At 32.3% G+C, this 13,810-nt stretch overlaps 2 protein-coding genes across 3 annotated transcripts in view; one reads left to right on the top strand and one right to left on the bottom strand.

The window, feature by feature from the left end:
- The window catches only part of LOC124367692 (E3 ubiquitin-protein ligase Bre1), a 49,540-nt gene extending 39,820 nt beyond the window's left edge, over positions 1-9,720 (bottom strand). For both annotated transcript variants that reach the window (XM_046824724.1, XM_046824723.1), the window contains exons 1-2: positions 9,486-9,720; positions 686-904 (exon numbers count right to left, since the gene is read on the bottom strand). In XM_046824724.1, the coding sequence (XP_046680680.1) occupies positions 686-841 (156 nt within the window). In that variant the 5' untranslated portion in view covers positions 842-904; positions 9,486-9,720. The remainder of the gene's footprint in view (positions 1-685; positions 905-9,485) is intronic.
- Positions 9,721-11,718: 1,998 nt separating this feature from the next.
- Positions 11,719-13,810, top strand: part of LOC124367693 (tRNA-dihydrouridine(16/17) synthase [NAD(P)(+)]-like) — a 190,572-nt gene continuing 188,480 nt past the window's right edge. The window contains exon 1 of the mRNA XM_046824727.1: positions 11,719-11,866. The gene's annotated coding sequence lies outside the window, so the exon portion shown is untranslated. The remainder of the gene's footprint in view (positions 11,867-13,810) is intronic.

The following is a 13,810-nucleotide window of genomic DNA, read 5'->3' on the forward strand; positions in this document are numbered from 1 at the left end:
TTATCCAACTACTGTACTTAAAATTAAATTGTTTTATTTTATCGCCACTTAGTAAGTATAGTAAAAGGGTAATTTACTATTTATCAACTGTAAATAAATCTAATATCTTGGTGTATATGTTTTTGGAAATAAAACATGTTTCTATTAAAAAATTTTAAAAAATCGCTGAAATGTTCTGCTGTTTGTAAAACCAGGAAAAAGTTTCAAGAGACTTATCTCTAGGACACATGGGTACTAGAGAACTAAGCCCACAAATGTAATTGGTTATTTCACAAGCCTCAGACTTGAGGGCTAAATATAAGTAAGAGATGCACAAAGACCCTCTTAGGATTAAATGCAGGAACTAAACTCTTCCCACGTATATAAAGAGAACTCTGGTATGATAGCTGTGGATGTTACTGATGAGCAGGCAACATCTTATTCAGCAACTTCCTATTCAAAGACATCAGTTCTTTTCTACAGACATTTTCTGGAGAAACTGAGTATGAGGCAATTTCTGTTCCCAATGTCAATATGTGGAACAATCTACTTATAGTTGTTTTTTTTTTAAGCTATGGGCTCTAAAATTGAGAATCAGCAAGTCATTATCTACTTTTATTCATGAAGTTTTGCATATTTTAAACCATTAAATGAAATTGTTACAAAATATGGAAGTAATTTACTGCTACTATTATGAATATGTTACCTGAGCAAGTTTCTTATTCTGGAACTGAAGCACTTTAATGTCCATCTCTTCGAGCGTTGATATGGGACCAATGCGTATTGGCTCAAACTGGACCTTCTTGAGAGGAGGCTCATCATTACTTCCACTATCACCATCTGCACCTCTTTTGGTCGACATAGTGTGATGATTGAGATAAGTTACTTAAGGGAGGATACTAAATTTAATTTTTCTTTTCAGGTTCTGAAAAAAATAAAACATCTTACATTCAATATAAAAAAATGTGTACAAATATTTCATAGTTAATTAGTTCTTTCTTGTAAAATCATCTTAGGATTAAATCAACAATGACTAAACAATTCTATGAACATGTATAATGTTACATCTGTATTATTTCCTTAGAGAACAAAAATATGCAATTTTACGAAAAAAATACATATTTTGTTTCAATATGCTGGCTGTTCAAACGTTAACCAAATACACAACTCCATTATTTATCTACAGATAAACCAAAAAGTATTTTCGATTACTTTATAACAGTCGATGATGCTTACCAATTTCAAATATCGATACTATTGAATAGGACATTTACGCCATGTAGATATTCATAATTAATCATTGCCAGCTTTCTTTATTTAGACTAGTTTAATACATTAATTTCTAAGATTAAAAAACTAGCCTAACCATATTGTTCTTTGAAATGTTTATTAAACGTTATTTGGTCCGACATTTTGCTTTCAGTCCTTTGGGCGGTCATGAATATCGATAATTCCATATTATTCGATAATCATCAACCAATTGAGTTGGTGGCTGCTTATTATACTGCAGCCAAAACATCTTGTAATTCATAATTTTTTTTATATCTCAAATGGTATATTGAATTACATGTCAATTCCAAAAGTTTTTTAACCAAGAACTGGCGATAAAAATTTATTGGTGTGTTGGGATAGTACTGATCAGAAATGGCCCTGGACATCTGTGTGGACTTTGCCACCATCCCATACTTCTAGTGGGAAAGAAACAATCCCTCGAGATAGTACTTACATTCAAGCTCAGATCACATAAGCGCTTGTAAATGTTAACTTTAATTTTTAATATTTATAATAGGTACATATACAGTAGAGTCCCGTTAATCCGACCTAATTGGGACCGACGAGCCCTATTCGGATTATGTGATTGTTCGGATTAGCCAGAATTACAGAAAAATACGGTTTTAAACTTGAGAATGGGTCTATTTTGTTATAGAATTATCAACATTTTTTATTAAAATATGTTTTATGACTGTTGCATTGCATTTCTTGACAAATAAACGTATTTGCGAATACTAAGCACATTTACCGTATTTAGTGTGAGAGTTCTATTGTTAAGCAATGTGAGCGTACTGGATATTGTACGGGTCCACGCGCTACGGGACGACGAGAACCTGGGTGATAAAGGAGAGTTGGTGCCACACGCAGACGGTGCAGCAGCGCTTAACCTTGCACTACGATACTTAGAGCAACAGGCTACTGCTACACCTGCCGATATAATGTTTATCACACGATGGTGAAACTACGCGTCATCCAATAGACTCTCTTCAATGCGACAGAAGACAATAACTGAATTTTTGTCTTTTAACAAATTGTACTCAATAATAATATCAGTACTGTACATCCAATTTTTGTTTGATTTCACTTCTTAAACAGTAATTTAACTCATACTTAACCTATAAGTTTCAATTTGGTACTGTATTTAACTTCATTATTTATGTACTGTACCATACACAATTCTTAATAAAATACTGATTTTCATTTTTTAGGTAATTAGTTCCTATAACTGTTCATTATCGTTATAAATAATTCCTCCTGGACCTGTTCGGATTAACCGACGTTCGGATTACACGTGTTCGGATTACCGGGACTCCACTGTATGTATTTACCTACTTATACAGTTTGACACTCCATTTCATTTCAATACACCAGCAGTTCTAACTTTACCAAAAACGTACAACTCTGTTAATTATAAACCTATAGGAAAAATTAAAGTGTTCTGGAAGGCTTATAAATTTTCCTTAACCTTCTGTTATAAATAATTTTTATCTTGAACAGTTTTTCGAGATATTATGTACATGTAGATCCCATACTAATATTTCAGTTGTCATAAAACCAACTACTTCTTCCATCTTAGCGGGAAGGACTATTCAAAATAGTGACACAAATTACTATATATTGACACACAAAAATGTTCAGAAAAAGAACTTATACAAATAATTAAATACATAAGCAATCTATTCCAATTTTAACCAAAGGATAATAAATATGGACGAGAAAGATATTTTAAATACAAGGTCTTCCCATCTTATATAGAGTGAATATATAGCATGAATATAATAAAATACAACAAAATATAACTATAAATAATTAATAGAATAATTAAAGTGTCTTGTGTTACTATTTAATATAACGGTAGGCTATGCTATATCATAATTAAATTATGAAGGGCCAAATAAAAACTTGCCAGATTACAAGGAATTAAAAAATTAACTATGCACAGTTTTCAGTGTAGTTATGTAGTTTCACCACTCACAATTTTAAAAAACAAATTTTAGAGAAAAAATATTAACTCACTATTGTAATAAGAAAAGACAAACACAAAATACTGATAACACTTGCTCACGATGGAACTTTTCCAAGATGGTGAGTTACAAATGAACAAAATTATTCCATTATTCTGTGAACAAAACTTTCTAAAGTTTATTGTTCAGATGTAAACAACAGCCATTTTTAGTTTTCAAAAATTGTTTAGCAAGAGCTGTTTTTATTAATGTTGTATAATTTATTTTACACATTAACATTAGTGTACACTTTAACAACTCTAGATGAAAAATTTGATTATTTTCTCAGTGTTTTTTTGGGCAGGGTTGATATTGCTTTTCCTGTTAAGTATGTGCCTGTAAAAAAACCAAAACTAGGTACTCCTAAGTGGTATGATAAGAAACTCAGTGACCTTAAACTACAGTGTCTTGATGCTTATAGTGACTTTAAACGCACATGTTCTGCTTATGATAGAGATTATTATAAAAGTTTGAAAGATATGTATAAAAATAAAATAAAAGAAGCTAAGTTAACACATAATTGTGATAGGATTCTGAATGTCAACAACAAACCTAAAGCTGTCTGGGCAATTATCAATGAGAATCTTAACAATAATGATAAGGCAGTTAACCATAGATATAAAGATGAAACTTGTAATTCAGATGGGTTTAATGTTGCCTTTTTAAATAATGTTACTTCTGTGATAAATAGTATTCCAAACTCAAATCAGAGTATGTCACAATACCTGAGTAAAGTTACCAAAGATGTGCCTGTGTGTGCTGTAAATAGATTTAGTTTTAGTTGTGGGTACTTTGGGATTATACCGACCACACCCAGACATGAATCGTTATTTCACATTTCGTTTCTACTGATTACTAGATTAGCGTAGAACAATATTTCGTCAATATAAAACAGGAATTGTCTTATCGCAAACACCTCCCCATCCTCAGACAGAGGTCAAAGTCGAGCGTCTAGTAGATAACGTGATTGCAGAGTCTCGCCGCCCGTTCAGCTGGTGCATCGCTTTGTTGTACTTCCGTGTTTTACCTCTACATTTCTCCAAACACAAAAATTCAACAAAAACAAACATTTACCAAACTAAACTTTTTATTAAAAAAACACTCAAAACTTGTTTTTATTCTTGATCACATTCCGCCACCCAAAATGCGAGTGCCTCCGGCCATCAGCGCGGGCTTCGACAGCACCTTCGGTGCTGCCCCGCGCTGATGTCGACGAAAGAAAAACATCCCTCGAGATAGTACCTATCAGTAAAATATCAAATTCTAGAGGGGCTAATCAGAAATATAAATTGAATTGTAATGGAAAGGCAATGATGTACCGTGCAAATCACGTGATGCCGCGCGGCCTGCCGTAATCAGGATTCTCGAGAAAGATAAGATAACAGCGACAACAATACCGATCACAATACCTGGAAATGCTTGTAAGTTTGTAATTTTGTAATTGAAGAGTTGTTTTTTCGTTCTATCATGTTTGTTTCTATAAATTTCTATTTTTGTGTTCTTCATACTGGTGTGGTCGGTATAATCCCAAAGTACCTAGTTGTGTTACAGGGGAGGAGGTTTATCAAGCTATTCACTCATTAAGTAACAGCATAAGCTTGGATGTGTACTGTCTGAATTCTTTAGTTTTAAAATTGGCTGCTCCGTTCATTGTTGAAGTCCTTAGCTATTTGTTTAACTTGTGTATACAAAGTTCAACCTTTCCGCTGTGCATGAAGTGGGTTAAAGTGGTGCCATTGTATAAGTCTGGCGCAGTTTCAGATTGTAATAACTATAGGCCAGTGTCAATAGTCCCAGTTATATCCAAAGTCTTGGAGGTACTGTTAAATAGTCAAATTGTTAAGTATTTTGAGGGTAATTTATTGTTTTCTGATTTCAGTACGGTTACAGATCTAATAAAGGTACTTGTAAAAAGCTGTTGTAGAGTTTATGAGGGACTGTATATATGGTATAGATATGAAAAACAAAATGTATGGTCTCAGGTTTTATGACATGTCTAAGGCTTTTGATACTGTATCACATGCTAAACTATTAAATAAGTTAACTTTCTATGGTTTTGATAAAAGTTCCGTAAAACTTGTACAATCTTACCTTTCTCTAAGGCATCAAGCAGTATGTTATAATAACTGTTACTCTTAGTATCTTCCTGTAGCTTCCGGCGTGCCCCAAGGTTCAATTTTGGGCCCGGTTTTATTCATAATATATATTAATGATTTGTCTGCTTCTCTTGAAATGGATTGTGTGAGATCATTTGTTTTTGCTGATGATCTTGCTTTACAGATAAGTATTGAAAGAGATACCAATTTGTTACCTGATAGTGTGCTGTTAAGTGTTGACCAAATAGTAAATGATTGGTGTGCAGCAAATTCTTTATGTTTGAATCAGAGTAAAACCCAAAATCTTATGTTTAGTTTAAGAAATGATGTTGATATATATATAATATTAAATTTCTTGGTGTTTATGTACAGTCTAATATTAAATGGAATGTTCATATTGAAATGTTATGTAAAAAGATGGCTAGAGGAATTTTTATGTTGTGTAGGTTAAGATCAATTGTTAATAGAGAAGTGTTAATAGCTGTTTATTATGCCCATATACATAGCCATTTAACCTATGGAATTTTAGTATGGGGTAATGATGGGAATGTATAAAGGGCACTTGTATTACAAAAAAGGGCTGTGAGAGTTATATGTCAGGTGGGGAATAGAACTCACTGTAAACCATATTTTAGACAGCTTAAGATTTTAACTGTTTTTTCTATTTTTATATTGGAATGTTTGTTGTATGTAAAAACTCATTTAAATTCTGTGCCAACTAATAGTTCTGTACATGGTTATTTCACAAGAAACTGTAATATGCTTAGATTAGATCAGTACAACTATCATTCCACTAAATCAAACTTTTTAGAAATAGGCAAAAAAACTGTATAATTTGTTACCAAACCATATCCAACAACTTAGCTTAAGACCTTTTAAAATGAAAATTAAATGTTTGTTGTTGGATTTCTGCTGTTACAATATTGAAGAGTTTGTTAGTTTAATAAGTCAGGTAGATAGACTTAGTAATTAGTCAAATAATCATTAAGCCTAAGCATGACGTTGTGTCGCATTTGTGAAAATGTTTACCACAATAAATTTTCTGATTCTGATTTATTTAGTTGTGTTTAATTTTACATTTGTTTACTTTTGATGTTATTATATACTCAACAATGAAAGTATGATAATTAATTATTATAAAGCTTCATATTTACGTATTTCTAAAAAGGTTTGAGCTAAAAGCTTAAACTTGGTATTTTTTAGTCACAGCACTAAATAAGTAGGCTATTCCAAATTTTAGCAAATAATATAAAATGGTGAAGAAAATATTTTATTTAAAATAACCTCCGTTGATTTGACTGATGACAGAACACATAAAACAATACAATAGAATATAATAAAACATTCTGTGTCCATATTAATTCCACCAAATCAATAGAACAAACAATATAAATTTGTATTTCGATTAATCTGTGTTAAACATAATAATTAAGGGTACCAGTAAGATTAAACGCCGGGGCGGCAAATCACGAATTTGACGTTACCAACGTATTCTGCTCACCCTCCTGAACAAAAAATATATATAGTACTAGGGGGTGCAAATGACAAATAACATGATTTTAGGGGGTATATTGATAAGTGGTAAAGTTTCTAATGTTTTAATGTTCAGTTTGTGTGCTGTGTCTGGATAATCTGTTTACTTGAATATTATCTGCGGCCGGGACTGATAGCAGCCTGATAGCATACCTGTTATCTGAGTTGTCCGGGGCATAGGTCAGTTCTACACAAGATATCGTGTTCAGTAGGTCGGATTGAGTGAGTGAGTTTACAATGATGAATCAACCATCCACTAGTTCAACCAACCCTAGTGAATTGTGTGTGTCGGAGTGTTTCGTAGGGCACGTAAAGAGCTTACGTTTTGACCGAAACGAAATTATCTCTTTTTTAATAGAACAGGGCATTTTAAAAAATGAGTGTATTTGTTCGTCGTGCGGTCGAGTGGTGTTTTTAAACCGGGAGACTGTGTCGTTTCGTTGTGATAGACCACTTTTTTTTGCTGCTGTTTAGCTATATCCGCCAACACACTAATGGTAAGTGTTCTCTGTTAATATCCATCTATATATTTGAGTTTTTCATGATTTATTTAGTTTTTAAACTTTACATAATTGCCTTTGCATTACATTTCAATTTATATATTTTTGATCAGCCCCTCTAGAATTTTATATTTTACTGATAGCTACTATCTCGAGGGATGTTTTTCTTTTATTGACATCAGCGCGGGGCAGAAGCCCGCGCTGATGGCCGGAGGCACTCGTAATTAATTTTTTTCTCGAAATTAAGAAAAACATTATTAATTTTGAACAAAATTCTGCTCATTTCTGTAATTTCTCATTTACGTTTGCAAAGATGGCGGCGCAACCGATGACGTCATCACGAGGTTCAATCATTGGCCACAAAAGGTCACGTGACGCTAGACGTGGATGTAGAACATGGAGATATTACTGGAAAGTTATTTAATTTTTTATTTTCTAGAACTTCGTTATTTCTCATTTCCACCCCATCAAACCTTATACTTTTTTTTATATAGGACGATTCCAATAAGTTAAGAACGCAAAACTCGTATTTTTCCGCCCCGGCGGTTAATATGATAATTACCTAATTAAGATTTGGCACTATTGACCAAAAATGAAAATATTAAAAGAAGTTAGCTAATTATATTAAATAAAATTGATAAATAAAAGACAGACAATCCAACATTAAACAAAACTAATAGGCCTGAATGAAACAAATATGAACCATATTGAAATATAATGATTGATGTCTTGGATACAAATTAATTATTAATCCTCATAGCATTGATAAATAAGAAATGATCCTTGCCAGACAACTTTGCTTCCCCCTCCTGTACATATATTCAGAATGTGTCAGCCTAAATTTGAGGATCTTATTACAGCTCTCCAAGATGTTGTGTCAGCTGTTAGCGGGTCAACAAAATTTGTGATGTGATTCACTGTGAAATTATTAGTCTCCCCGCTGCTTATTATAATGCAGCCTTCGCAAAACCATAATTTTAATTTAGGCTCTAGTAGTTTCCTTTGGATGGTTTATCTGAATCACATATCCTGGAAACTATGGTTGATGACTCATTTAAAAAATGTGTTTTTTCATGTGCCTAAATAAGTACTGAATAAAGAAAGGATTGTAATTCATTAGGGCAGGGTACGATAAGCGGAACCGGTTTTTTATATCGAAATTGGCAAACGATATTACTTAATCATAACCATCGATATAATCAATCGATACTGACTAATGATTTTGAACAATTAGCCTAAATAATCTATATCAACAGCTGTAAACACTTTCAAATAATACACGTAAGGTAATATTTCAATTTTACACAAGTAGCCTAACATTTAATTATTAGAAATGGCAGTCAATTTTAGAAAATTACATTACTTTGAAAGATGATAAGACGTTTTTCGTGGCTTCAACATGTTGGACTCGTACCGAAAACCCCATTATGTGACATTTGTTGGAAAAAAAAACTGTAACTGTGAGAGGAGCAAATATGGTTGTCTTCAGGTTTCCTAATTTTGGTTATAATAATTTGTTTGATCACTGCAAATATTAAATTCATACGTTAATTTAAAACATATGATTGTTATTGAGGACTATAGATACTTTTATATCAATTGATAGTCTAGGATTTAAGATGCAAATATTAGGTATCGATGATTACATTATTCGATATCAAAAACCGGGTCCGCTTATCGTACCCTACCCATTAATTATGTAACTGTAGCATATTAGAAAAACTAGGCCTAGACTGGGCATAGGCTAATAGCCAATAATGAGATAGTTTTCTTAAGAAAGTCTTAAGAAAACTGGGCTTCTGACAAACTTTCTCATTCTGGATCTAATCCTGAGCAGTTTGAAGGTTTGTTTGGGTTTAAACTGCTATCAGAATTCATGATGACCATTAACATATGTTTCTTAACATCATTGAAAGTGTATGGAGGACATAATCCTCTCATTGTAATCCACCTTAAGAACTTCTACACCAATCTAATTGAGTAAGTTATCGAAATTTAGTCTGCCATGTAATGGACCAACTATAGAGTAAGCTACATATACGTGTATTTCTAAATGAATTCAAACTTAGCTATTCTCTTGTAATTCATCAAGAAAAACTTACCGATATTAATCATAAAATCTTCTTTAGAATCAGGATTCACATACTATGTCGTTTACATTTGGAAAGACAAACCTAATATGAAGCGGCAAATCCCGCAGCCATAAATCCCACCATTGATCTAAATTCCAGAAACAAATCTAATCCTGTACTTGAAATACGTTTTAATAATATACAAATGAAAGGGTAAGAATCGAAGACTACACAACAATTTTACAAACAAGCTTGATTGACTGGACGTGAACAGTTCTACCACCTAGGCAAAGTCAAATTAACTTAAATTATTCCAGGTGTAGTAATTCCAAACCTACAGTATATTACAGTACTTACATACTTAAAAATGATTTATTTATGCAATCCAACGTAATTTACATAGTATGATGCATATATCAAGTATATTAGAATATATTAACATTAATTACTGTTCTTACTTGAAATTATAGTTGTGCGCTATCTAACATAGACTATAAAAACAATTTTAGGTACAAACAAAAGAAACAATTAATGCGAAATTAAACCTATATTAAAACATGTTACATTCACCTAATAGACTGTATAATCAAAGCATTGAGCAAACACTAATAAATAACAGTGAAAATACTCCAAATGTTTAATTCACTATAAAATAAAATAATACTCAAGATAACATGGCAGCGCTATCTACAAATTGCTGCACAGATATTGTCTACTAAAAACTAAATCCAAATAAACTATGAGATAATCTATACATATTATAACATCTGTTCATGTATCTTATGGTTACTCTCCAAATCATTTTACTCTTTTGATGAGTTGTTTTGCTGTTTAGGTGAAGGAATGGACTCCAATCTCGTGTAGTACCCCCATCTTGCTTAGAGTTTTATTTTAAATTGTATTTGAAATCTTAAAAAATTCTATTTACAATGTAATTTGCAGTTCATCATCGGGAAATGAGTTAAGAATCAGTCCAATGTATGATTTAAATCCTACAAAAATACATAAATATAAAGATTTGCTTTAGGTAATACTTTCATCAACCACAACATATTTAAACAGAACTAACTTTGGCTGAATATTGAAGGGAAGTGTAGCCTGAAACAAATGAACTGGCCAACTATCTTAAACTATTAAGATCTAAGGCTTTACTATTGATCCGCTGCATACGCGAAGAATCCAAATCAACAATATTTGTAAAGTGCTTGCCAATGTTACCTTTCTTTTCAGAAGATAAAACAGCATGTTATCTTAGGAGCATATGATCACGATTTAACATGGTTTGTTTCATTGTCTTATTGGCTATGGGTTATTACTCTGAGGTTATGCAGCAGGCTGTAATATGACTTTTCCTACAGAAAACAATAGATTGACACGGTTTTTGGCCAGTACATTCTTCAGAGCCCGGTGTATATTAGGAACAATTTAGACTCTTCAATCTAGAGGTGACATCCATCTCTAATATTCTTGGGAGGATTAATAGAAACTAACCTTATTGCCGTCTCAGCAGGGCGAGAAACTGCTTTCTTGTGCTGGCACTAAGAATAGGTTCTCCGGAGAACAAGAGGTTAAGCCCTTATGGATTAACTAACTGGGAATTATATGACCGATAAAGCGACAAAGGATTCCCGAATTTATCTGTATGTTTAAAATGAAATAAAATAAATTAATTTTCTAGTATAAAATAAATATTAAAAGAGCCTTAGAGATATCCACTTGAGAAGAAGGCTATAAATCAAACATTATAAAGTTATTTATTTCTCACAGATGACCTTACAAATTTCAAAGTTTCATAAACCTAGTCACTCATCTGTACTTAATTCAGAGACTATTTTGATATTTTTGAATGGGTTGTATTTCTAAACAATCCATCCCCGTTCCAACAAAAGCAGTTGTTACTTATTGTATTATAAGATTGTATTATGAACATCACTGTTATTATTTTTAATGTATTGTGTCATATACATAGAGCAGTGTTCTTGCTTAGTGTATAAGTGTTGTACTGTTGTAGGACTACTCTAGAATTAATATTAAATAAACCTATTAATATTATCAAGCAATTTGTTTGTTCTATATATTTATAATAAATTGATACTAGATTAACGTTAGTGTCACTTATATATGAAATTATAACAGAATTATTTTTTCAATTGCTTGATCAGAATTTTTAATTATAGTTTATATTGGGGCTTCATGGGTAACTCACAGTGACAGAGGCACAGGCATAGATAAATTACAGAGACTACTAACAGAGACTAGAGAGTGTTGACGAACTGTTACAGTTATTGGTAAATTGATGTTTTTAACGACAGTATTTACTTTGTGAACTGTGATATAGGAAGAACACAAGTCGCATTGCAGTATTGAGCCATTTAACAGCACAGATTTGTTACCTTTATCAGCTTATAAAGGTTAGTTTTGTTACAACATATATGATCAATTTTTATTTTCCATGTTGAGGTTATGTTGCCATATGGCTTTAGGGGTTTAATTAGGCATAAAAGTTGTACTAAAAATCTAATCATATATTAAACACAATTTATAAAATGTGTAATCATATATTAAACACAATATTCTTCCTCAACTTAGTTAAGCAAAACAGTATGAAAACAAAATTGAGACATCTGAGCAGCCAAGAATTTTAGCATATGATAACTTGTGAGTAGCATATGATAACTCTTCCAGTGAGTAGAATGCTCTCCTCAACAACCAAGTCTTGACCCTGGACTTGAACACTTCCAGCCGTAGATGTTACTTGTAGAGGCAGTACATTAAACATTTTCATAGCCAGTACAGGAAAAGAGTTAATCTTTTTACCGAGCCTACATTAGGGTAAGGAAATGGTGTCCCCTCCTTGTAAACTACGAAGGTGAATGTTGGCTCTGGTGGGCAAACTTTGTTCGTTGCTCTTAACGTATAGCAAGCTGTTTAGTATGTACTGGCTATAGACAGTCAAGATCCCCAGTCTGGCAAAGATGGGTTTACAATGATCAAGGTACCCAGATAAAGAGATGATGCGCACAGCCCTCTTCTGCAACCGGAGCACCTTTGAGCAGCCAGGCGCATGGCCCCACATCAGCAGCCGTAGCTTAGGTGGCTATGAAAGAGTCCATGATAGATGGTGACAAGATGTTCCGTAAGAAGGAGAGTCAGCTTATGCAGCAAAAATGTCACACAGGCCAACAAATGTCGGTTAGCTGGAACCGAACATTTAACTTGTTTATCTAGGATCTCACATAGTTTATCATATTCATTGCCATTTTCAAATTCCAAAACATTTGTTACTTCTTGGTGTTTATAGTTTACACTGAAAATAATTGTTATTAATTAATAAGTTGAAATCATGTGTTAAGTTAAATAAATTGTATTTATCGAATTTGGATAACAACAATCAATTTATTACAGTAGTTAAAAATAACCAAATAACAAGTAGGCCACTTATTTATTCTAGCCAAGTTCAGTAGTGGATGTCTCTAAATATCTGTTTGTAACCGGGCCAAGTCCTGAGAATAGTTCCGTAATCCATTACAAAAAAAATTAACAAACAGCTCTCTAGCAAGCAATTTAGTTGTATACATACACTTATGTTTGGTGATTTAAAATTCGTAATACCTTTTTTATTGTTCCAAGATATAAAAATAGACAAACTAAAATAGTTTTGTATTTAACCACTGGTATGATTTCTACCAAAAATATGGATGTTGAAATTCTTATTCAGACGGAAAATAATCTTATATAGATGGCTTTGTATTCAGTGCCATGTTTAGGATAACACCTAAGAAAGCCTTTATTTCTTCTAATATATATATGTATATATATATATATATATATATATATATATATATATATATATATATATATGTGTATATATTATATGTACATATATATACATAGTCATATGTTAAACATATTTACATAGAACATATTGTGGTTTTGTTGTTTGTGGGTGTTTGTATATATATATATGTATGTATGTACACGTGTATAGTGAATACAATTCACTTACTTTGAAAAAATAAAAAATACTATTTAATAAAACTCGGAACATCCTGATATCTGAATGTTAGTCATTTTCAACAGTAACAAGCATATCTATATAGCAGGATGTTAGTATTTCTTGGCTTTTCTATACATATCAGAATATCTGAGCAATAGTAGCTAAAGGGTTAATGAAATTACAAGTTGTTATTTGACTGGATTCCAAGAATATCTGATTGAGGTGCATAAAAGGCAAAATTTAACCACTAGGTTACGTTTTCTTCGGTACTCTTGGGAGTGTGGTGGTATCTGAAGCCAAATTCTTTACAGGAACGTGAGTGGTGTAATGTTTACTCCTCACGTTCCTGTGTCCTCTG

This window comes from Homalodisca vitripennis, chromosome 8 (assembly GCF_021130785.1).
Source record: "Homalodisca vitripennis isolate AUS2020 chromosome 8, UT_GWSS_2.1, whole genome shotgun sequence".
NCBI classification, from domain to species: domain Eukaryota; kingdom Metazoa; phylum Arthropoda; class Insecta; order Hemiptera; family Cicadellidae; genus Homalodisca; species Homalodisca vitripennis.